Source organism: Anopheles gambiae, chromosome 2, assembly GCF_943734735.2.
Source record: "Anopheles gambiae chromosome 2, idAnoGambNW_F1_1, whole genome shotgun sequence".
NCBI lineage: Eukaryota > Metazoa > Arthropoda > Insecta > Diptera > Culicidae > Anopheles > Anopheles gambiae.
Window position 1 is genome coordinate 40,303,946 of NC_064601.1, and position 24,553 is coordinate 40,328,498.

General features: G+C 49.1%; 4 protein-coding genes across 5 annotated transcripts; 1 reads left to right on the forward strand and 3 right to left on the reverse strand.

The window, feature by feature from the left end:
• Nucleotides 1-7,443: 7,443 nt before the first annotated feature.
• LOC1274313 (uncharacterized) lies at nt 7,444-9,129 on the forward strand. The gene is made up of 3 exons (XM_001230929.4): nt 7,444-7,716; nt 7,815-8,781; nt 8,866-9,129. Exons 1-3 carry the CDS (start codon nt 7,555-7,557, stop codon nt 8,940-8,942), a joined length of 1,206 nt encoding a protein of 401 aa, XP_001230930.4. The 5' UTR covers nt 7,444-7,554; the 3' UTR covers nt 8,943-9,129.
• Nucleotides 9,130-9,159: 30 nt separating this feature from the next.
• On the reverse strand, nt 9,160-13,462 carry LOC1274314 (ER membrane protein complex subunit 1). Of its 2 annotated transcripts, XM_061643278.1 has the most exons (6): nt 13,158-13,446; nt 11,921-13,047; nt 11,770-11,790; nt 10,632-11,447; nt 10,396-10,548; nt 9,160-10,311 (listed from the first exon to the last, which is right to left on the reverse strand). In XM_061643278.1, the coding sequence occupies exons 1-6, from the start codon at nt 13,262-13,264 to the stop codon at nt 9,746-9,748; spliced, it is 2,790 nt and encodes a 929-aa protein (XP_061499262.1). In that variant the 5' UTR covers nt 13,265-13,446; the 3' UTR covers nt 9,160-9,745. The 2 variants fall into 2 exon arrangements, with proteins under 2 accessions (XP_061499262.1, XP_562511.4); XM_562511.4 differs by lacking the exon at nt 11,770-11,790 and having other exon boundaries at nt 13,158-13,462.
• Nucleotides 13,463-13,888: 426 nt separating this feature from the next.
• LOC133391333 (DNA-directed RNA polymerase II subunit RPB2-like) lies at nt 13,889-16,544 on the reverse strand. The gene is made up of 2 exons (XM_061644892.1): nt 14,179-16,544; nt 13,889-14,100 (listed from the first exon to the last, which is right to left on the reverse strand). Exons 1-2 carry the CDS (start codon nt 16,513-16,515, stop codon nt 14,011-14,013), a joined length of 2,427 nt encoding a protein of 808 aa, XP_061500876.1. The 5' UTR covers nt 16,516-16,544; the 3' UTR covers nt 13,889-14,010.
• Nucleotides 16,545-17,277: 733 nt separating this feature from the next.
• On the reverse strand, nt 17,278-21,250 carry LOC1274316 (DNA-directed RNA polymerase II subunit RPB2). The gene is made up of 3 exons (XM_313416.5): nt 21,076-21,250; nt 17,568-20,986; nt 17,278-17,489 (listed from the first exon to the last, which is right to left on the reverse strand). The coding sequence occupies exons 1-3, from the start codon at nt 21,092-21,094 to the stop codon at nt 17,400-17,402; spliced, it is 3,528 nt and encodes a 1,175-aa protein (XP_313416.4). The 5' UTR covers nt 21,095-21,250; the 3' UTR covers nt 17,278-17,399.
• Nucleotides 21,251-24,553: the final 3,303 nt, after the last annotated feature.

A 24,553-nucleotide genomic window follows, 5' to 3' on the forward strand; every position in this document is an offset into this window, starting at 1 on the left:
GAGCAGCATGACAGTTCACAAATCATTCTCGAACCAGCTCGTCGATCGGTGCGCGGAAGCTTTGCACCGCCTGCCACGGATGCGAATTTCCACTGGGGTTTTTGTTTGTTTTGTTTTTGTTTTTGGTACACTTCTTGCATCTCTCTCATCGGCGGAAAGGAGGCTGGTGGCAGCAGCGAGAAAAGAAATGGACGGTGGCAGGAAAACTGCATCCGCTGCGCTGCCGTTGGCTCAGTTTCCGCCTTTACATAACAACACGCTCTCTCGCAATATCCCGGTAACGTGGAGCTGCTCGCCTGCCGTTTGCTTTACATGTGTGTTCATACGCGCGCTGACTCGTGGAAAGGGTTGGTGGTGGTGGTTTTCTCTCGCCCCACATACTTACTTGCTACCGATTAGTGGTGTGCTGCACGCTGGTCCCGCTAGTCCGATCCTGCCCTCCCCCTTCGAAGGCGCCGCTTATCACGAACCGGATGTCCTCCCAACGGTAGAATGTCCTGGCGCTGATGTTTCTCTCCGTTCGCCACGCACACCCGCACACACACACACACGCGCAACTGGCCGGCGGGGAATTCGATTGGCAATATCACACACCCAGCAGCAGAACGAGCACACACAATAACACAACGCAGCAGACGAATCGTGCACAATCGAATTCTCGTCACCCGTCTACACCCGTCTCACCTATCAACCATCACTGAGGTTGCTTGCTTCGTGCTTATTTCCGTACGGTTCCACTCGCTGCTACCTATCGCTACACAACTATTGCTACAACGACTACTGCCACTAATCGCACCCCGACGACAACACAATCACTTCACAACATATTTTTGCTTTCAATGCTTTGCACCGCGGTGGGAATCGCAATGATCCAGCGCAACATAACACGACGTTTGCCTGCGGGGTGGGGGGGCCAGATTGGGCAAGGAACGGTAGTGCTCGACCGTGTTGACTGGATGGAAGCTGGACAGGGAAGCAACAACTAAAGAAAAAACGACACTACACACGCACTGCTGGGGCACACGAAGGGGCGGTTATTTACAGCCCACTTGGCGTAAAGCGCAACGATTGCACACTTCTCGGCTCGGTGTACCAGTGAGGTGTCGCAGGAACGGCCGTATTGATAGAAACAGAAAAGAATAATGAATAATAAGACTGACAGCTCTGTTTTCGATCCGTATGCGCCCGTAGCCTTGTGGTGGTGTGCGTGTGTGTGTGCAATGCGTTGTGGCAGGGTTCGAAGCAGATGTGGGCATTGCCGACTCATTATTAGCGTTGCTTATCGTGTTGCAAGCACTCACAGCAGCAAAAGTACTTGCGATTCCAAGTTATTTAAACTCGTCGCGTTAAAACCCTATCTATTTTTAAATTGTGTCACGCTTTATAATGAATTTAAAGTAGAAAATATTGTATCCAAGGTATCATGCAAATAGCAAAAACCCCTGTAATGAAGGCAAATCACCAACCCAAAGAACATTCCTGTGCTACTCCCGCAGGGCAAGGCGAGGGTTTTTGACTTTCGAAAATGCCTGCATCTCGCTCATTTTCTTTAGCCGTCCTTTACCGCAAGGCCAGACAAGGTGAAATATACAGCGAAATAAACTACAGTAGAGCGTCGATTATCCGGGCAGCTCGGGACCGGACGGTTGCCGGTTAATCGATTTGCACGGATAATGGTCCAAGAAATGTCAAATTCATATAAAAATTATAAAATCCACTATTTTTTAAGATTAATTCACCTAGAATCAATCGATTAATCGTTAGTAGAATATTATTTTAATCAATAACTGTAGGTTTCACAACTCTTCATGAACAAAAATGAATTTCGAAAATACCCCTAGACACTACAGAGCTGCACAAGAAACTGGTTTCCCAATTGATTATCGCTGCAAACTTTCGCCGTACGTATGAACAGCTGTCAGATTTATGCGCACGGTTAAGCCGCCCGCCGGTTAATCCGTCCCCGGATAATCGACGTTCTACTGTATTGGAAATAACTACAGGTGAAATATATGTCAGATAACGCATCACAGCAACCAGCTGATGTGCAATGTAAACAAATAACGTGTACAAAATCGCAACTAGATCCATTAAAAAACTTCATTATCAATGTCGTAATTGTCACTCATAAATCGTTACTTTTCTCTTTTTTTATTCAATAACTTCATTTTTTATATACAGTATATTCGGGGGCGGATTAACCGGTGAGCGGCTTAACCGTGCGCATCAATGTGACAGCTGTTCAAACGTACGACAAACATTTGCAGCGATAGTCAATTGGGTAACCAGTTTCTTGTGCAGCTCTGTAGTGTCTAGGGGTATTTTCGAAACTCATTTTTGTTCATGAACAGTTGTTAAACCTACAGTTATTGATTAAAATAATATTCTACTAACGATTAATCGATTGATTCTAGGTGAATTAATAATAAAACTAGTGAATTTCATATGTTTTATATGCGTATGACATTTCTTTGACCATTATCCGTGCAAATCGATTAACCGGCAACCTTCCGGTCCCGAGCTGCCTGGATAATCGATGTTCTACTGTATTTCATTTTTTTTTTTTCGATAAAATTCATAGTTTTATATTTCTATGCACGTAGTAACAAAGAAATCTGTTCTATTTTCCGTGCTTTAAGGCCTTATTAGACGGAGGAAAATACTGTCATTTGATTTTGGAATCTATCCTTCAAACCAGATTTGACAGATAGATGCCAGTCGGAAAATCAGAATTCGGCACGCTCCTTTCTGATTTGCTCCCGAATAGGTTTTTACTGTCAATGCCGATAGAGTGAATTGAATTTCCTGATAATGATGAATAAAAACAATAAAAATGGGAAACAACGAATAATTCTTCCTGATAAAGCCAAGACTTCTTCTTCTTCTTTGGGTGATGGGGTTTGTCCTCCTATGATGTTGTGGGACACCATAATCAGAGGTTGACCATTTTGATTGTTAGAGAGACCTTGCAGTCCATTTCTCTTTAATTTTTTTGTTTTTTTCTCTTCTTTCAGTCTTTGGTTGTCACATCGTTTATATCACAGGGTTTGATACTCAGATTGTTTTGTGTTGTCTGTTGTGTGTTGTTTTTGTGTCCGTTTTTTTGAATTTGGTGTGTATGTGTGTGTGGGTACCCAATTGACATTTTCGAGCACGAATAATCGGGAATTCAAGCAAATTCCCTTAAACTGGAGCGTTAAACTTCCCAACTGACATTTTCATTGGTTTGATCAATAGATGGCGTATTACAACTCATCATTATATTGCTATCCTTTTCTTGCAATGTGTTTCGACAAGTTTCATCTTATCATGACCTAAATAGCCTTATAACTTTCCGAGCAAAAATCTACATGAATGGTCGTGTGGTCAGATACGTGGGTACCAACACCAACGACCATTACTCAAATCTCACTTCCTTCAGTGCTGGTGGTTTGCGTTGGAGTTTAGTATTTAAACAATCGTATCGCCGTTCTAGTTCTAGCGATGCATAACTTCAATGCGAAACCATACAACAGTACAGAGGAAATGAGAAAGCTCTCCTCCAAGCAAGGAAGCTGAACTGGTTGGGTATCCCACAAAAAGATGGCGCCACCAGCTTTTTTGCTATTTTTAGAATGCATGAGTCGTTTGCCGTCTGCTAAACGAAGTCTTTCTATATTCCGTTTAGGTAGAGAACTTAAGTCGTTTAGAAGCCGTTTAGTGGTCGTTTAGTGGATTTGTGGCACTTGGGTGATGCGGCTTTTTCGTTACTTTCTTCTAGATTCGCTCGGAAATGGTGTTTTCTATCGTTATAGTTGGTCATGTACCCATTTTATATTTTAAAAATACCCATTTTTTATAGAATAACGTCACACAAAATTAGTTTTTGTTTTTCATCAAAAAACCATAGCTATGAAGAAAAATGAGCTTGACGGCATTGTCCATTGATAGAGAAACGTCTAATTTACCAACACATCAAGTCTTGGCGCTTGCAACACACTTAATCACACACAAATTCACAATTTTAAGTGTATCGAGTACTAATCGAGCAGATATGGGAAAACAATTTCGAGCAAATGTCACTTGGGTTCCCTTAAATTGCACCAGTTAAAGGGAATTCAGAAAAAGTCCTCTAAAAGCAACTGTGATGAGGATTATTCGTTACTTTCTTCTAGATTCGCTTGGAAATTATGTTTCCTATCTGTTGTGGACAGACCGCTGCCTCATCCTGAGGGCTCACTGTTGACAGCAAGGCTGTCATCCTGTGACGTCCTCAGTGAGGATCGCGGCGCGAGCATGACCAGCCGTCCTCTCCCCGCATTGCGTGTGTATTGTTTATATTATTTATTACCAATGTTAATTGTACCCATACCAAAGATAGTGATAATATACATATTCTGTTTGTGCCGTACACACCGTCTCATGTTTGTTTTGTGCGGACACAACAGTGGCGACGAGGATGGGATCCTCCTCGCGTAGGGGGGGATCCTACAACGAACCGACGCAGCACCGAGACCACCATCGCGGTTCCACCATCGCGCAACCGCCATCGCGCAGGATGGGCACGCTTGGGCTTGCGCGAAGCCCTGAAGGGATCCTCACTCCGCTGCAGCACTATACCGGACAAAGCGAGGGGACATTCCGCTTTGGACCGTCGTCACACGGCATCACCGCCGCCCGCTGCAGCGTCAACGGACACACTGGTGCAGTATTGTCGTTGCGGCATCACGGCCGCCCCTGCTGCATCAGCATCATCGTCGATCCCGGTGAGCAGGCACAGTGCTGAGGCATTTCGGCTGCCCCCTGTGCGTCTTCATCGCCGGCGCTCCAGCTGCACAGGTGCATCTCGACGGCGACACTACTGTCGCCCCTGTGCAGCAACATCGTTCGTATGTGTCCCGGGTCACAGTCGTCGTGCGCGGCATCACGGTTGCCCGCTGTGCACTCGCATCGTCATCATCATCACCATCATCCGGCGCGCCCTGCACAGCAGTTCACCGGCAGCGACATCACGGTCGCCCCTGTGCAGCGGTTCCGGCTGAGCGGTCGAAGCGCGCGCGGCACCACGGCCGCCCCCTGCTCAGCCGCACATCGACGCCCCAACGGCAGCAGCATCCGGAGAGCTGCCTCAGAATCATCATCGGCGTCTGGTGCAACAACGGCCTACAACAACAGCATCATGCTGCAGTTGCACCGACAACAACAATAACACCACAGCGGCTGCAACGGAACGAGCGAGCGCAGCACATCGGCTGCCCCCTGTTGCAGCCCGCAACGCTCATCCCGTCGAGCGTTAGACACGGAGGCCGGTCAACACTCTCCCCTCCCCCCGTTTTACACAGCGCCACTTGAGCCGTACGCTTGCCACTCCGGTTTTAAGTACATTAAAACTGCTGCGTTGGCTTAAGCCGTACCGGCTTAATTAAAACGGGGAGATGTTGTGGACAGACCGCTGCCTCATCCTGAGGGCTCACTGTTGACAGCAAGGCTGTCATCCTGTGACGTCCTCAGTGAGGATCGCGGCGCGAGCATGACCAGCCGTCCTCTCCCCGCATTGCGTGTGTATTGTTTATATTATTTATTACCAATGTTAATTGTACCCATACCAAAGATAGTGATAATATACATATTCTGTTTGTGCCGTACACACCGTCTCATGTTTGTTTTGTGCGGACACAACACTATCGTTACAGTTGGTCATCCCAAGTGCCACAAATCCACTAAACGACCACTAAACGGCTTCTAAACGACTCAAGTTCTCTACCTAAACGGAATATAGAAAGACTTCGTTTAGCAGACGGCAAACGACTCATGCATTCTAAAAATAGCAAAAAAGCTGGTGGCGCTCTCTGTTGGTGGGATACCCTTACCAGTTGAGCTTCATCGCTTGGAGGAGAGCTTTCTCATATCCTCTGTACTGTTGTATGGTTTCGCATTGAAGTTATGCATCGCTAGAACTAGAATGGCGATACGATTGTTTAAATACTAAACTCCAACGGAAACCACCAGCACTGAAGCAAGTGAGATTTGAGTAATGGTCGTTGATGTTGATACCCACGTATCTGACCACACGACCATTCATATAGATTTTTGCTCAGAAAGTTAGAAGGCTATATAGGTCATGATAAGATGAAACTTGTCGAAACACATTGTAAGATAAGGATGGCAATATAATGATGAGTTGTAGTACGCCATCTATTGATCAAACCAATGAAGCTGTGGAGCTTTCTTTTTTTTCTATGGATATTCAATTTTCCAGTCGTTTAAGCTTAATCTGTGGCGCTTGGGATGTTCCCATTTTATTCTTAAATAATATCCATTTTTATAGAATAACGTCACACAAAATTAGCTTTTGTTTTTCATCAAAAAACCAGAGCTATGAACGAAAAATGAGCTCGACGGCATCGTCCATCGATAGAGGAACGTCTAATTTACGAACACACTAAATCTTTGCGCTTTCAACACACTTGATTACACACAAATCCACAATTTCAAGCGTATCGAGTACTAATCGAGCAGATATGGGAAAATAGTTTCGTGCAAATGTCACTTGGGTAACTATACTGGGGTTTGAAAACAAAATTCAGTTAGTTTCCAACTGTTTGTGTTGTTCCATTTATTTCCCTAGTTAATTATAGTTATCTATGCTATTGTTTTTTTTCTCTTGTTTGTTTGTTTTTTTTTTTGAGGTTTTAGGGAGATTTTTTTTCTTTAAATGATTTTCCATTGCAGGAAGAGATAAAAGATGTTTCTCCTTTTCCTCTCTTTTTTCATATTTCTATGTGGTTTTGTTTTATGAAATTTATAATTTGCCTTATTGTTTTTCCAGAGGGTTGTCTCCATGTTTTTCGGAAATCTTCAAATTTTGTTCTATTTTTATTGTTATTATTATTGTATTTGGGACAATCAAAAATCATGTGCCATAAAGCCAAGATAATCAATAAATTAAATAATGAATGTGAAAGGTGACAGAACAATTCTCTTGCCTTATTGCACGTACGAGAGGTATTTTTGTGCCAAAGTACGAGAGGTATTTTTGTGCCAAAGTCTAAGTTTGACACACAAATGCCAATCGAGAAATGTCAGTATTTTCCTCCGTCTAATAAAACAAGCAATTTTGATGAAATTGACAACATTTTCAGCATTTTGTCACACGTTTCAAAAGGCACGTTCGACGTGAATGTTAAATTCCATAAAACATTTTGACAGTACGTTCATTAAAATCACATCCGATGAAGCATTGACATCAACCGCCTTATCGTTCAATATACTTTTTTGTGAATTTTGATGATCTGAGTGTTTTTTCTGTTATTTTTTCCGTTATCTTCTTCTCCGCAACTTTCCAAAACCATCTCGCGAATGTGTGATGGTAACGGAATAGCTAGAGCACAGCCTAAGCTATGGTCGAAATGCTGTTTGGGAATTGTTGAACCACTCACACAAAGAGCGGCAATGCAATGCGTTACCCAGCGTTACTAGACGGATTCAGCTGAAGCAGGTTATCTCCAACGTAAATACGCGGTTTAAATGACAAGGTTCGAAGGAAGGGACGCCTAAACAAAATTGAGCAATAATATGTTAACCAGAAGTGATGCGATCCGAGTGGACCGGGACTATCGGTACACCGGCGAGGATGCCCATTCCTTCGTACGCTGCTGTTTGTGCCGGTGCTATACACCGTTTATATTTTATGTCGTGTCCAAAAAGGCGCTAGATGTGATTGCCAACACATTACCGGTGAGTAGCATTAGCACGCCACTGCTGCTGCTCCTATCGGATGCATTAATCATGTACTTTCCCCCCTTTTTTCTACTCGCTACCCGCCCATGATGCAGCAATCTCACAATTTCTTCTGCGTTAATTGTTTACCTAAATCGTCAAGCACCACCACACTGTACCGCGACAGATGCTTGTTTAACAGTGACGAATATTTGTCCATGTTTCGCGGATACGAGTATTACAATCCCTACTACGGTGTGTATTACAACACGCCGCGCCTTATCCTCACGGAGAACATTCGGATTCATCCGGACTACAAGAAAATAGTGCGCAAACCGCAGCCAGCCTTGGTGAAGATGCGGAAGCTGTTCGGTGTCTTCCCGGCGGTGCATCAGATACCGTTCCGGAAGCACACCTCGATGGCGGAAATGTACTCCGAGCTGCGCAAAAAGTATCGCGAGATTCGCAGCACCTACACCGATACCTCAATCAACCAAACGTTCATGGACACCTACTGCATCACTGTTGAACGTACGCCGTCCGTCTACCAGTCGGTAAGGGAACGAACGCATCGAGTGCGGGAAGGCGAAGGTGGCGGTACGGCTCTGTTTCCATCCGACACGATGCTGATGAGAACTGTCAGCACGCAGGAATCGGCCGAGCCGAGCACATCGGAAAGTGACATGGGCGATGTCTCCTCGCTGCACATTAGCTCGCAATCGTATGGGGATGATGAGCGGGAGAACCGACTGGCCGCGCTGGCCAGCCAACAGTCGGAGGCACGATCGATCGTTAGCGCGCAGGGCGGGCCACAGTCTAGCGGCTCATTCAACATTAGCTCGCAGGACGTTGAGCTGGAGCGGGATCCGGAATTTGAACTGCCCGAAAGCATAGGAAGTCTGCTATCGAACCAGAGCGTTCGGTCGATCGACAGCTCGCTGCGGCTGGATCATCTAGTTACCCGGCGGCGTATCCACGACTCGCAGGAAGCAGGACCAAGCGGTTTGCAGCAGCTACAAAAGCAACCACCGGGCAAGGCAACGACACCAGAGCCGAAGCGTCGACGCATATCCACCGCTACTCGTACGTGTTCTGAGAATGATTTGGCACGATTTGCTCATAATTGAATTAATCTCTCATGCATTACCATTGTTTTCCCCCTTACAGCCATGAATCCGTCCCCCGCGGAAGCGCAAACTACTCGAGATGTCAACGTAAGACTGCCACGACTGCCTGGAGGATAATGAAGCGGTCAGCTCTCTAGCGCCCGTGGCGCATTTAATAGTTAATTTTGTTCGTGTTTTCGTATTCGTTTCAAACAGACTGACAGACAGTGCCATGCAGAGTGAAAAATGTCTGTTTGAATGCCGTTATTTCATATGAACTGCATCAAGATTTCAATAAAGACTAATTGAGACGTTTTACAATGAATGAAACTTAACTTACTCCATTACACAGTGCTTCCGTATTCGAACCAGAACACACCTGGCAGCACTCACTGGCGCACTCAGTTCTTTATTTGGTCTAGAAAAGTAACACTACACTGAAGGAAAATAAAATAAACTGTTTTGAATATGCAACATCCGCCCGACAGACGACGTCGACGACAGTGTATTTGTACGGCAATCGTAGCCGGCTTAAGTGCATAGAAAACAGAAAGGAAATTAAAATAGTTGCCAATGGTAACGACGGCTCGCTACTTCCCTTTACCCACGCAAACTCTGTCGCTACACTATGTAGTGTATGTATGTGTGTGTATGTGTGAAAGATGTTTAACAAAAAAAAAAACAATGGATTGGTGGTACCGGCGAAATGCAGCTTAACATATTCTGACGGCGCAGCGTAAGGGTTGAAGTGAAAATGCATTTAAATGTCTTTTTGGTTGTACACAGTAAGACGGCGCAGACCCCAGCGCACGTCTTGTAACACACTCATGCACGCACAAACACACATACCCAATTGTTTTAATACCCCCCCCCCACCCCTCCACCCTCTCCCCAACAAACCATTTCTCACCCTCTTTAAACCCACTGCTGTTTCGCCCCGATTATTTCCACGCCTGCTTGACGAGCTTTTTCGAGGCGAGCTGCTTCACCACAAAGGACGTGGTGGTCAGCACCACCAGCACGACCGTGATGAGGAAGTAGTCAAAGTCCTCCTTCAGCAGGTCGAACGTTTTCGAGGGCGAAACGCGCGTCACAAACAGATCGAGCCCGTGCACGAGCACCAGACAGGTGCTCTCCAGCCCGGACGGCGCCGTGTGTATGCCCCGGATGTGCGTCACCGTTTGGTTGTAGTTGATGAGGATCTCGTGCGGCAGCGGAAGCTCCGGCATGTACGGCACGATGCCCTCTTCGCGCGCCTTCTCCGGCGAGGTGACGGGCCGGCGGGGATCCAGCAGGGCCCACGTCATTTCGGCCACCGCTCCAGTGGTCAGCCCGATGAGAATGTGTTTGCTAGTGATGCCCTTCTCGGTGATAGTTTCTTTCAGCGCGGCAACGGCCATCGGCAGGATGTAGGACTGGCGCTCCACCATCGGCAGGGGCGGCGCATCCAGCGAGCTCCAAACCGTGCTGTTCGTTTGCGTTTTGCCCTCGTACAGTTCTATCGAAGCTGGAGGGAGCGTGAAACAATGGACGATTTTTAGGATTCCATTCGTTCGCTTGGCGCACACACATCGTGCGGTGGTGTACTTACTCATTTCCGTTCGACGGGCCTTATCGTTGTAGTATGAGTAAACTAGCCAGTTCTCCGAATGTACCATATGCAGCGGCGGACGGATGCGTTTATGCGACATGGAGAACACGATTGAACCGGAAACCACATCCACCAGGTGAACGTTCAATATGTCTGCAATGGAAGTAGCATTCGGTATTACACAACATTCCACACCAACTAACAAAACCCTTCCCTCCCGCCGGTCCCGTACTCACATTTGTGAATGTTGTCCGGTCCATGGGTAGCGACGGCGACCAGATTCGGGTTGATATACTTGTACAGCACCGACCGGTCCGCCATGACGCGACCCTGCGAGTGCACATGCTCGATGGGGCTCTTGCCTTCGCAGGCAATTATTTGCTGACTTTTGCCGGCGCCACTCAAATCGATCTGCCACGTGGGCACCGTTTCCAGCCTGCCCGCCCGGTACTGCACGAGAAAGCCGCGCATCTGCGCCCCACGCTGGTCGGTGGTGAAGAGATAGTAATTGTCCGCATGCACCGCCAACGATTCGGGCACCACGTGCGCATTATTGTCGTAGTCTAGCAGCAGCAGGCCCTTCAGGAAGTCGGGCCCCGTTTGATGCAGCAGCGAAACCTGCTGGACACGGTACGGCAGCTCTACTAGGCCGCCGCCCACCACCGGTTGGCCCGTGATCGGGTTGAATATGTACAGCAGACCGTTCCGCGCGCCGTGCTTCTGCCGTCCAAGAATAACGCACTGGGCGGGCAGGGGATAGAAGCGGGAGGTACGCTGGACCAGCAGCTTCATCGGCTGCCCGTTGCCGAACCCGGTGAACGAGGGCAGGTAGCGCACCCAGTGATGCTTTCCGGACACGTTATCGATGCCGAATACTTTTCCGCTCGACGTCACCACCACGAGCATCTTGTGCAGTCCGAAATCGTCCCGCACCAGACCGGCCCGTTGCGCCTTGGATGGGGCCGGTCCGACGCCGAGGATGTGCAGGAATAGGTTCTTCACGTGCAACACTTGCGCCGTAATGCGACGCTGCAACGCTCCAAACACGTCCCCTGGAAATCGAAGCGAGAGCAATGTTAGTTAAAGCAATACAACGCAAATCAAACATCCTAAATAAGTAAAAGAACAAACTCCAGCAACAATTCCGATCCGATAAAAAGGAACCAAACGCAAATTCGACTACGGACGTTTTGAACGAAAACAGAAACAATGCCAATGATCGATTCCAGTCGAATGTCATGGCAATGCGGCCTACTAAGCAAGCAACCCAAAGCAAAATCATCACTCATAAAATAACAAAAAAGAAAAGAAACACAATCTACGTTGCACACAGGCAGCATAAAAGAATCCTACAGAGGAGCATATATCACTCACATTCTGGCCCATTTTCTTCTGCTGTAAAACCATCACCAACATTGAACCCATTCCGGTAAGTGGTGCGTGTGAAGATGTGAAGTAAACAGTTAAGTCGATAAAGTTCTATTACTGATCGAGCCAACACGCGGCGCTCCAAATGCACTCTTACCATTTTTGTTGTTAAGTTCCTCCTCGATGGCTCCTTCGGCATCGGACAGCGTGAGATCAAGGAAGTCGGCCGTTTCCACCTCGGCCAACGCTTCTTCACGGACCCACTTGATCTTGCCCTGCTGCAGCAGCACGATCGCGCCATCCTCGGTGGACAGCAGCACACGGCACACCAGCCCTGCGGTACCGGCCCGGGACGATCCACTGCCGGACGATTGTTTGCAACGAATTGCCACCAGGTCCGGATCGCCTAACGTTTCACTAAAGTCGGTACTGATTTCGATCTGCTCAAACCGCGCAAAATCACGCAGTCGGTGGGCATTGATCGTTAGTTTGTTGCTGGCCCGATCGACCACACCCTGGAGAAGAATCGGTTCACCTTCCTGCACCATACGATCTACCAGGGCAGCATCGTTCGGCCCAAACGCAAGCTTTTGATCGGAGCGCAGCGCGTAGTAGCGCCCGTTCTGGATGACTGCCGCTTCGCCGCGAACCGCTTTCGGGCGTCCAACTGCTTCGGATCCGAGCGGTTTCGATACGACCGTACTGCTAGCGTCGGCCGCCAGATCCAGTGCGAGCAACTGCTCCTTGATGCCGCATGCGAAAAACGACCCAGCCAGCGCGCAGCGCTCCTTTGCGATCCAACCGGCCGCGATCCGGCTCGTCGTAGAGCGGGCCTGCTGGCCCGAGACGGCCTGGTACGGGGTAACTTCCAGGTGCGAGCCCCAAACGGGCACCACGTGATACAGCAAACCATCGTGCTCGAACCAAACGGCTGCCGAGGCGGCTTCCTCCGCCACCGACGGCAGCAGCGACCATTCCCATTCGAGCGTGCCCAGGTTAGAGTTCCATCCGCGCACCAGTGCCGGGTTGCTGCCGGAGACGGTGATTATATCATGCCCGGCATTGCCGCCCCTGTTTAACCTGGCGCCGGTCGATGAAGGGTTCGCGACGTGCAATAGCTTTACCGTGCCGCGGGGTCCATTTTCCAGCACCTGGCGCCATAGAATGTCGCCAGTTTTGGCGCTAATTGCCGCCAGCACATTGCTCTCGGTCGCAACGATTATCCGATCGACGGAGCTGGTATCGAATGCACCGTCCACTATCTTTCCCACGTACTGCTGTCGCCTGGCGAAACGGTGGGGGAGTCGAAACGTTATTGATTAGTTGCACAAACCGTGCGGGCACGGCGGCGAAGCGAATCAGCCGCAACAGCAGCAGCAGCAGCACACCCTTACCAGTCAAACTTCCCTATCTGGTCTTCGTACAATCCGCTGCAGGTCGATAACAGGGCAGCGAGAAGAAACAGCCCACGGAAGCACAGATCCCTGGCGCCGTACCTCATTCTGTAAGCGCACGTGTTCGTGCTACCGACACCTGCTGCAAATCTCGCACTTTGCGTGTATTTTTACTCAAAACCAGAAGGTTTTTATTTTATTTAGGCCTGGCGGGGAGACAAACGCGGTTGATTGGTTATTTTTTCACCTGTCGGCTGATTTGGACTTTTGCCTTTGACAGCACTTTGACAGTACGGTTTGTCACTATGGCACATGGTGTAGGAGTATTTGGTCAAAATTGTGTTAGGATTTGAATTGGAAGCATAAAAAAGAAACTGATTGCGAATTTATTTCTGGCGACAATCACCGGGATAGGGTCGTTTGGCCAGGACTAGAATATGGAACTCTGGACAAATTAAAGTATTCAAATAGAAAAAGAAAACCCCCTCCGAGCATGGAATTGGAAAGAGAACAACACAGTTAAAACCATTGCCAGTTCCGGGGACTATTACCAGCTTCCCGAATAAAGTCTTTCACGTGCGTCCTCATATCCATTCAGCGATGTTATGACACAGCTTTCGAACGATCTACCTTTTGTCTATAATTAGAAATCTATGCCACATAAAACCGTTTAGATGTAAAAGTATAACGTAAGTACGACTGTCCGCAATCATAAAACAATGCCTTAGAAGTACCTTATTTAAATATTATTTTATTATAAGAATTGTAAAAACAAAATACACTGTATACAGCACATAACACTGACAACCGGTGTAAGACGGTCAGCGTGCCTATGTCCTGACATTGATATCTATTATAGTACCATCAAACGAGGTGCAATGTTCATTGCCATTAGTTCCTGGAATAAGAGCTTTGCCGCGTATGGGAGCTTCACCTGCGATATCTGCAAAGTACAAAAGAACGCCCAAAGTTCAGTATCGGATAAGTTAGGCCCGCAGTATCAACCCCCTTCCCAACCTACCTGTGTCTTATTTTTGCATCCCTTGCACTCGAACGTGTTGTTGCGCAGATTGGCGATCGCGATCAGGCCACAGAAGTTGCACACGTGAATCCGGTACGGGTCGGACACCTCGAACAGACGCTCGCGCAGAAACTGTGCCGCACCGTGCGAGATTTGACAATCGCGCTCCATCTCACCGAAACGCAGACCGCCGTCCCTTGCACGACCCTCCATGGGCTGTCGGACCAAAATTTGTACCGGACCGCGGGCTCGCGAGTGGATTTTGTCGTCCACCATATGCTTCAGACGCTGGTAGTAGGTCGGGCCGAGGAACACCTGCGCGTTAATCTTGCGCCCCGTGTGCCCATTGTACATGACCTCGTTGCCGCGCAGATGGTAGCCGTACTCCTGCAGGAAGGTGGAGATCTTCTGCACGTTGACCGCATCGTTGAACGGCGTGGCGTCGCCGATTTCGCCCTTGTTCGAGCCCAGCTTGCCCTGGATGCACTCGATCAAATGCCCAATGGTCATACGGGACGGGATGGCGTGCGGGTTAATGATGATGTCCGGCGTAATGCCCTCGCACGTGAACGGCATGTCCTCCTGGCGATACTGTATACCGCACGTACCTTTCTGTCCGTGGCGCGACGCAAACTTGTCGCCGATCTGCGGGATACGCACCGAGCGCACACGGATCTTGCAGAACTTGTAGCCCTCGCTGTTGAGCGTCAGCATCACCTGATCGACGATACCGGTCTCGGAGTTGCGCAAAAACGTTGACCCGTCTCGCTTGGTGTAGCGCTTGGTGGTTCCGTCCAGATCGTCGTCCGTTTCCGGCAGGGTAATCGTTTTGCCAATGACCACATCATCTCCGGACACACGCAGCCCCGGCGCAATGATACCGTCCTCGTCCAGCTTGTCGTACAGGGCGTTCCGCATGCCCTGGCACGTCTGCCGGTTTGGCTTCTCGAACTGCTCCTCCTGATCGCCGATGCGCTTGCTTTCCGAGTCTTTGTACGAACGGTAAAACACGGACCGGAAGAAGCCACGCTCGACGGCGGACGCGTTCAGGATAACGCTGTCCTCCTGGTTGTAGCCCGTGTAGCACAGGATGGCCACGATCGAGTTGATACCGGCCGGCAGCTCACGGAACCGCAGATACTCCATCGACCGCGTCGTCACGAGCGGCTTCATCGGGTAGTAAAGCACGTGCGCGAGCGTGTCCATGCGCACGTGGAAGTTCGTGATGTACACACCCATCGCCTGCTTACCCATAGCGCTTTGGTAGGTGTTACGCGGACTCTGGTTGTGATCCGGGAACGGGATGATGGAAGCGCAGACGCCCAAAATCATCGCCGGATGGATCTCGCAGTGCGTGTAGGTCGTACAGTAGGCGTACTCCTTGTCCTGTTTCAGATCGTACGGTGTCATCGCAATCATGACCGTTTCCTCCTCCAGCGTGTCAATGTACTCCACCACACCGGAAGCAACCAGCACCTGCCAGCCGTAGTTGTTGTAGTCGCGGTCCTTCAACATGTCGATGTGATTTTTGCGCAGCAGCAGCGATCCATTCTCCACAATCAGCAGCGGACGACAGATGCGACCTGCATCGGTGTAGATGCGGATCTCACGGTCGCGGATATCGCGAATCATCGATACTTCCGACACGATAATATCCATCTGTCGGCGCAGCTTCCGCAGCGTGGCCATCAGCTGCTCCGGATCGCGATGAATGCCGACCCAGCAACCGTTCACAAAGATCTTGGTCGCGTCGGCAATCGCCGAGGGGGCAATTTCTTCCAAGTTTTCCATGGACCACTCCTCCAAGAACTCGAGAATCGGAGACGGCTGAGAACCGACCGAAATGTACGCCATGAGCGCCAGGTTCTTCACCAGCCCGACGGCTGCTCCTTCCGGCGTTTCGGCCGGACAGATCATGCCCCACAGGGTGTTGTGGAGCTGGCGGGGCTTGGCCAGCTTGCCGTCACGCCCGATCGGTGAATTGACGCGCCGCAAATGGCTCAGCGTAGAGGCGAACGTCAGACGATTCAACACCTGCGACACACCGGCCCGAGCCTGATGGGCCTTCTTCTGATCGCCCCAGTTACCGGTGGCCAACGAGTAGCGCAATCCGTCCGTTATGATCTTCGTCTTGATGGCCAGCTCAAGGTTAAAGTCCTTTCCGCGATCAATGAACTTTTGTGCGTACATGCGCACCTCCTTCATCAGGTTTTTGAACAGCCCGCGGAACAGGAACGCGAGCAACGGACCGGCCAGATCGAGACGCTTGTTGCCGTAGTGATCACGATCGTCCAGCTCGCGGCGTCCGAGCGCAGCCAGCAGCAACCGATGTACCATGTAGCCGAGGAAGTACGCCTTCTTGGTTTCGCAGTCAAACTTCCCTATCTGGTCTTCGTACAATCCGCTGCAGGTCGATAACAGGGCAGCGAGAAGAAACAGCCCACGGAAGCACAGATCCCTGGCGCCGTACCTCATTCTGTAAGCGCACGTGTTCGTGCTACCGACACCTGCTGCAAATCTCGCACTTTGCGTGTATTTTTACTCAAAACCAGAAGGTTTTTATTTTATTTAGGCCTGGCGGGGAGACAAACGCGGTTGATTGGTTATTTTTTCACCTGTCGGCTGATTTGGACTTTTGCCTTTGACAGCACTTTGACAGTACGGTTTGTCACTATGGCACATGGTGTAGGAGTATTTGGTCAAAATTGTGTTAGGATTTGAATTGGAAGCATAAAAAAGAAACTGATTGCGAATTTATTTCTGGCGACAATCACCGGGATAGGGTCGTTTGGCCAGGACTAGAATATGGAACTCTGGACAAATTAAAGTATTCAAATAGAAAAAGAAAACCCCCTCCGAGCATGGAATTGGAAAGAGAACAACACAGTTAAAACCATTGCCAGTTCCGGGGACTATTACCAGCTTCCCGAATAAAGTCTTTCACGTGCGTCCTCATATCCATTCAGCGATGTTATGACACAGCTTTCGAACGATCTACCTTTTGTCTATAATTAGAAATCTATGCCACATAAAACCGTTTAGATGTAAAAGTATAACGTAAGTACGACTGTCCGCAATCATAAAACAATGCCTTAGAAGTACCTTATTTAAATATTATTTTATTATAAGAATTGTAAAAACAAAATACACTGTATACAGCACATAACACTGACAACCGGTGTAAGACGGTCAGCGTGCCTATGTCCTGACATTGATATCTATTATAGTACCATCAAACGAGGTGCAATGTTCATTGCCATTAGTTCCTGGAATAAGAGCTTTGCCGCGTATGGGAGCTTCACCTGCGATATCTGCAAAGTACAAAAGAACGCCCAAAGTTCAGTATCGGATAAGTTAGGCCCGCAGTATCAACCCCCTTCCCAACCTACCTGTGTCTTATTTTTGCATCCCTTGCACTCGAACGTGTTGTTGCGCAGATTGGCGATCGCGATCAGGCCACAGAAGTTGCACACGTGAATCCGGTACGGGTCGGACACCTCGAACAGACGCTCGCGCAGAAACTGTGCCGCACCGTGCGAGATTTGACAATCGCGCTCCATCTCACCGAAACGCAGACCGCCGTCCCTTGCACGACCCTCCATGGGCTGTCGGACCAAAATTTGTACCGGACCGCGGGCTCGCGAGTGGATTTTGTCGTCCACCATATGCTTCAGACGCTGGTAGTAGGTCGGGCCGAGGAACACCTGCGCGTTAATCTTGCGCCCCGTGTGCCCATTGTACATGACCTCGTTGCCGCGCAGATGGTAGCCGTACTCCTGCAGGAAGGTGGAGATCTTCTGCACGTTGACCGCATCGTTGAACGGCGTGGCGTCGCCGATTTCGCCCTTGTTCGAGCCCAGCTTGCCCTGGATGCACTCGATCAAATGCCCAATGGTCATACGGGACGGGATGGCGTGCGGGTTAATGATGATGTCCGGCGTAATGCCCTCGCACGTGAACGGCATGTCCTCCTGGCGATACTGTATACCGCACGTACCTTTCTGTCCGTGGCGCGACGCAAACTTGTCGCCGATCTGCGGGATACGCACCGAGCGCACACGGATCTTGCAGAACTTGTAGCCCTCGCTGTTGAGCGTCAGCATCACCTGATCGACGATACCGGTCTCGGAGTTGCGCAAAAACGTTGACCCGTCTCGCTTGGTGTAGCGCTTGGTGGTTCCGTCCAGATCGTCGTCCGTTTCCGGCAGGGTAATCGTTTTGCCAATGACCACATCATCTCCGGACACACGCAGCCCCGGCGCAATGATACCGTCCTCGTCCAGCTTGTCGTACAGGGCGTTCCGCATGCCCTGGCACGTCTGCCGGTTTGGCTTCTCGAACTGCTCCTCCTGATCGCCGATGCGCTTGCTTTCCGAGTCTTTGTACGAACGGTAAAACACGGACCGGAAGAAGCCACGCTCGACGGCGGACGCGTTCAGGATAACGCTGTCCTCCTGGTTGTAGCCCGTGTAGCACAGGATGGCCACGATCGAGTTGATACCGGCCGGCAGCTCACGGAACCGCAGATACTCCATCGACCGCGTCGTCACGAGCGGCTTCATCGGGTAGTAAAGCACGTGCGCGAGCGTGTCCATGCGCACGTGGAAGTTCGTGATGTACACACCCATCGCCTGCTTACCCATAGCGCTTTGGTAGGTGTTACGCGGACTCTGGTTGTGATCCGGGAACGGGATGATGGAAGCGCAGACGCCCAAAATCATCGCCGGATGGATCTCGCAGTGCGTGTAGGTCGTACAGTAGGCGTACTCCTTGTCCTGTTTCAGATCGTACGGTGTCATCGCAATCATGACCGTTTCCTCCTCCAGCGTGTCAATGTACTCCACCACACCGGAAGCAACCAGCACCTGCCAGCCGTAGTTGTTGTAGTCGCGGTCCTTCAACATGTCGATGTGATTTTTGCGCAGCAGCAGCGATCCATTCTCCACAATCAGCAGCGGACGACAGATGCGACCTGCATCGGTGTAGATGCGGATCTCACGGTCGCGGATATCGCGAATCATCGATACTTCCGACACGATAATATCCATCTGTCGGCGCAGCTTCCGCAGCGTGGCCATCAGCTGCTCCGGATCGCGATGAATGCCGACCCAGCAACCGTTCACAAAGATCTTGGTCGCGTCGGCAATCGCCGAGGGGGCAATTTCTTCCAAGTTTTCCATGGACCACTCCTCCAAGAACTCGAGAATCGGAGACGGCTGAGAACCGACCGAAATGTACGCCATGAGCGCCAGGTTCTTCACCAGCCCGACGGCTGCTCCTTCCGGCGTTTCGGCCGGACAGATCATGCCCCACAGGGTGTTGTGGAGCTGGCGGGGCTTGGCCAGCTTGCCGTCACGCCCGATCGGTGAATTGACGCGCCGCAAATGGCTCAGCGTAGAGGCGAACGTCAGACGATTCAACACCTGCGACACACCGGCCCGAGCCTGATGGGCCTTCTTCTGATCGCCCCAGTTACCGGTGGCCAACGAGTAGCGCAATCCGTCCGTTATGATCTTCGTCTTGATGGCCAGCTCAAGGTTAAAGTCCTTTCCGCGATCAATGAACTTTTGTGCGTACATGCGCACCTCCTTCATCAGGTTTTTGAACAGCCCGCGGAACAGGAACGCGAGCAACGGACCGGCCAGATCGAGACGCTTGTTGCCGTAGTGATCACGATCGTCCAGCTCGCGGCGTCCGAGCGCAGCCAGCAGCAACCGATGTACCATGTAGCCGAGGAAGTACGCCTTCTTGGTTTCGCAAAAATCGGACACACCAACGTGGGGCAACATTTCCTTTTGCAGAATTTCCTTCGCGTACTTGATACGCTTGTCCTTGGTGACGCCGGGCCGAGCACCGCGCGCTCCGATGAAATTGAGGGCCACGTTCTGCTCCTGCACGACGAACGCTTCGTCCAGCGAGGGCTTTACCATCTCCATCATTTCCGGATCGTCAAAGTCGTAAATGATGTGCTCGAGGATGTCCCGGTCGGCGACGAATCCGAGCGCACGGAACACGATCATGATCGGTATCTCCTGCTTCACGTACGGCAGGATCGCTATCACGCGCTGGCCGATGGCGGACTTTTTGATGCTCTGACCGCCGCGTGCCATCATGTTCACCCACAGCGTCGAGGTGGGCCGGGAGCTGTGCTCCAGACAGGACCGGATCTCCGTCTTGTACGCGTACTTGCCGTCCTTCATGCTGAACACGTACACCGTGTTGGTGGCCATCTTTTCCTGCGCAATCAGTACCTTCTCCGAGCCGTTGATGATGAAGTAGCCGCCTGGATCGAGGGGACACTCGTTCAGCTCCGTCAAATCACGATCTGTCAGCTGGGAGAGCAGACAGTACGTGGACCGCAGCATGATCGGAATCTTGCCAATGAACGTTTTCTGATGCTGCGTTTCTACCGGATCCTGGCCCTCGACCAGCTTCGTCTTAGTGATGTCCACGTAGAGCGGGGCCGAGTAGGTAAGGTTGCGGAGGCGCGCCTCGTTCGGCATCATCGGCGAGGGGGAACCATCCTTTTCCCAGTGCGTCGGTTTCGACAGGTAGATCTGGTCGAACTTGAGCAAGTAGCGCGTCGGGTTTTCGATCTCGCCCGACGAGTGTTGCGCTTCGGCCGTCAGCTCGATGGCCGGCGAGTCCTCGACGATGCGCTGGACGGACATTTGGATGAACTCGTCGAAGCTGTCCAGCTGCTGCCGCACGAGACCCTTCTCGTCGAAGTAAGCGTTGATCACTATCCAGCATGCTTCCTGCCACAGCTCGTGCGAAATCTCCTCCGGATCTTCCTCCTCGAAGTGGTCTGTCCGGGCCGGGAGGAGAGAAAGTGTTGTGAAATGCACATCGAAAACGTGGGGTTTCTCGTGCGTAGAAAGCATGGCATTTTCTTACCCTCTTCATTCTCGTACATCGTACAGGCAGTTTAATATTGAAATTTCGGCCAAAAACACACGATTGTAGCGAATAACACGGCACAAACTTTGTCCGCGTTTCACTACACTTCCAGCTCGCTAATGGCGTCGGCAAGAAATGTCTTCTTCCTTTTCATTTGCGCCCGTATTGTTGTTTATCTGTCAACAGTGTGGCCAGATTATGTTGACAGATTTCGGTAGGAGCAAGGATAATGTATTTAGAAGGTTGATTTTTAATGCTTTTGCTGGGCGACATTGTGGGAGACATCTGTCACTCTCTGCATACAAATTTCATTACCCCGCACCTCCCCGATTTTTATACCGGAGCCCAAGGTGTGTTTATTAAGAAGGTGAATTATTAGCGCGTTTTCCGGGCGCCATCATAGAGTATTGTTATGTCCAATCGCATACAATTTTCTATACTCCCCTTCAGCCCAAGGATAATGTATTTAGAAGGTTGATTTTTATCGCTTTTGCTGGGCGACATTGTGGGAGACATCTGTCACTCTCTGCATACAAATTTCATTACCCCGCACCAGCCCTCCCTGATTTTTATACCGGAACCCCCGGAAGAGATATGTCAAGTCGAGAAATGTCATTTTGCTCTGAACAACTTCACCTTGTCATTTTAAAACACCTTGCTCCAGCCCTTCCCGATTTTAATACCGGAGCCCCCAGTATTGTTATATCAAGTCGTGAAATGTCAATTTGCTCTGAAGCACTTCACCTCCTAATATCCATACACCTTGCCGGAGCCCCCAGTATTGTCAAGTCAAGTCAAGTCAAGTCAAGTCAAGTTATGTCAAGTCGTGAAATTTCAATTTGCTCTGAAGCACTTCACCTCCTAATATCCATACATCTTGTCCGGAGCCCACGGAACAGTTATGTCAAGTCGAGAAATGTCATTTTGCTCTGAACAACTTCACCTTGTCATTTTAAAACACCTTGGGTAGGAGCACCAAAATTTTATCTGTCGTTTTCGGTAGGTTAAAACTCGAAACTCAGATAAAAAGAAATGTTAAGCAAGGGCAAGTTCACAAGGTTGCGAGTATGGAAAAATCTTATGGAAATCTTAACGTATTTTAAATAATATTTATTTTTCAATCATAAATTTATATTTTTTGCAGTGTTATTCATCGAAAAGATCATTATTTCTAATTTTTTGAATTTTAACGAAATAAAATGTCAAAATTCAGCGGTTTCGTATGGTACAAATCGCACTGTTAGGCCGCAAATACACGACGCGCGTTTCCGCGGGCGCGTTCAAACGCGTATAACAGTTCCGCAGAGATATCCAGCTGAGCATCTCTGCGTTTCCGCGGTAGCGCGTTCGAATGACATTTCATTTCTATGGCTGGATTGTTATACGCGTTTCCGCGGGCGCGGAAACGCGCGTCGTGTATTTGCGGCCTTATACTTGATCTCGGGGTGCTATCCCAAGTGACATTTTCGAGCAGATTGTTAACGTTTTTCGAGTTGCTGGAAGCTTAAAGAGCAGGCTTAAAATTGGCTTAAAGAGCAAGCGATATTGCAGAGTTTAAGCTTATTATAACAGTTGAAACGTCAGTGTGAAGCGTTTTTTCTGGTGCCATTTTGAGAAATGTCATCACGTTGTGCACAAGCTACCGGCCCAAAACAAAACATGCGTATTGTTCAATCCATATTAAACAACAAGTTTATTATAAAACACTCTTTCACGTTGTTTTGTTATTTTCCCTGCGTTTCTCAGCTATTCTGATGCTCCTGGATAGATCGTTTATTTCTTTTTACTCAGTGTTTTGGCTGTTGAACACCGAGGACGAAACTGCAAGCTTCTTGTTTGTCCGGCTTCTACCGAAGTTCTGACATAAACTTCAACGCTTCAACACATCGTTGTTCACTCACACACCCATGTTTTCAAGCGTTCATATGAGGCAATGGGTTCAATCGAGCTGTTCGCAAGGAGTTTAAGCTAAAAATGTAGAACAGTTGTCACCTGGGTATAATTATAACTGCTAAAACTAGGGGCGAAAAACCTGCCTATGCTCGCAAGCTCTTTAATGCGAGGGCCCTGGAGCTGTGAATTTGTATGGCGTGCGAGCCCTCACGGCCAAGCTACACGTACCGGACGACATCGGACGATGCCATAAATCCGTTAATGCCAACTGTCAAATCTCATACAAAATCGGCCCGCTGTGATCCGACACGGCCCGGCCCGACGCGAATCTCTTGTCTGCGGTCCTACGTTTTATGGCATCGTCCGATGTCGTCCGGTACGTGTAGCTTGGCCGTCACGCGCCCTCGCAAATCGCTGTCAATTGCATGCAGGGTAGGCATTTCAAAAATCGGTAGGAATACAGATCAATCGGTATTTCTGGTCACTCTGATCTTGTGCTTCTAAAACAACGTACGCAGCCATTTGGCAATTTGAATACGTCGTTACTTACAAACCTTTGTTTATGTGTGATGCGATTGCGATTGAACAAAGTTTTTGCGATTTGTAGGTATTTAAAAATATTATCCTAAGTATCCAAAACTTCTGTTTATTAAAGCTTGTTAAGGTCAGGCCAATCTTGCTAAACTAGGAAAAAGCCTTTTAAGCAAGTTGTTATAAAAGAAACCGTGCAAGCATGCGTGAAGCTTTCTAAAATCTATATGTTACGCAGAACCTTTTATAAACAAACAAAGCAGCTGGTTAAAAAAAAACAATTTCTCAACTAGAACAAACAAAATACATGTTTCAAATGTTTTATTTCACAGTTTATTGTTTACCCTTCCGAAGTTGTATATCCATTACACGGGTGCACATTTTCAGGGTGTAAAGTTCTTTACTGCTTTATCACCAACACCGTACAACGCACCACGCACGACACATGCACGATTGCGCTTTACGGTTTTCTTGCATTCCACATTTCGTTACCTCATTCTCATTTTCTCTCATAAAGTGGGTATGTCGTACAGCATTCTTTCTCTGTGTTGGGCCCTGGCCTGTCTGTGTCTTTCCCCTGTTCCCTGTTGTTCTGCTCTTCAAAACTTGTTCCGTAACGCGGTTCACGTACGTTTCTTTCGATGAACTAATCTTCGTTTCCCCATGCTTTCCTGTTTTCATCTTCGAATTCGTTACACTGTTTTATGTTTTCTATTTCCATGTTTTGTTTTCCCCTCCCTCCTTCATTGCCCGATACTTATCGCTTTCGTACAATTGGCTAGCATTGTATGTGTAATAAGTTTCCTTATGTTTCTTTTTAATAGTTTTTTCCGTTAATTTCCCATGCTAGATATTACTACGACTCTTGCTGGCTCTTCTCGGTTTACAGGCGACTTATCCACACACACACACACACATACACACACATTCTACCACCAGTTCATAACCCATCGAACGTAGTAGCCTGCGCGGAGAAGGTAGGACACACCTGCAACAGTGGTTCCACGGTAGTTCAGCCAAACAAGTAAACAACACCGTGAAATCACAAACA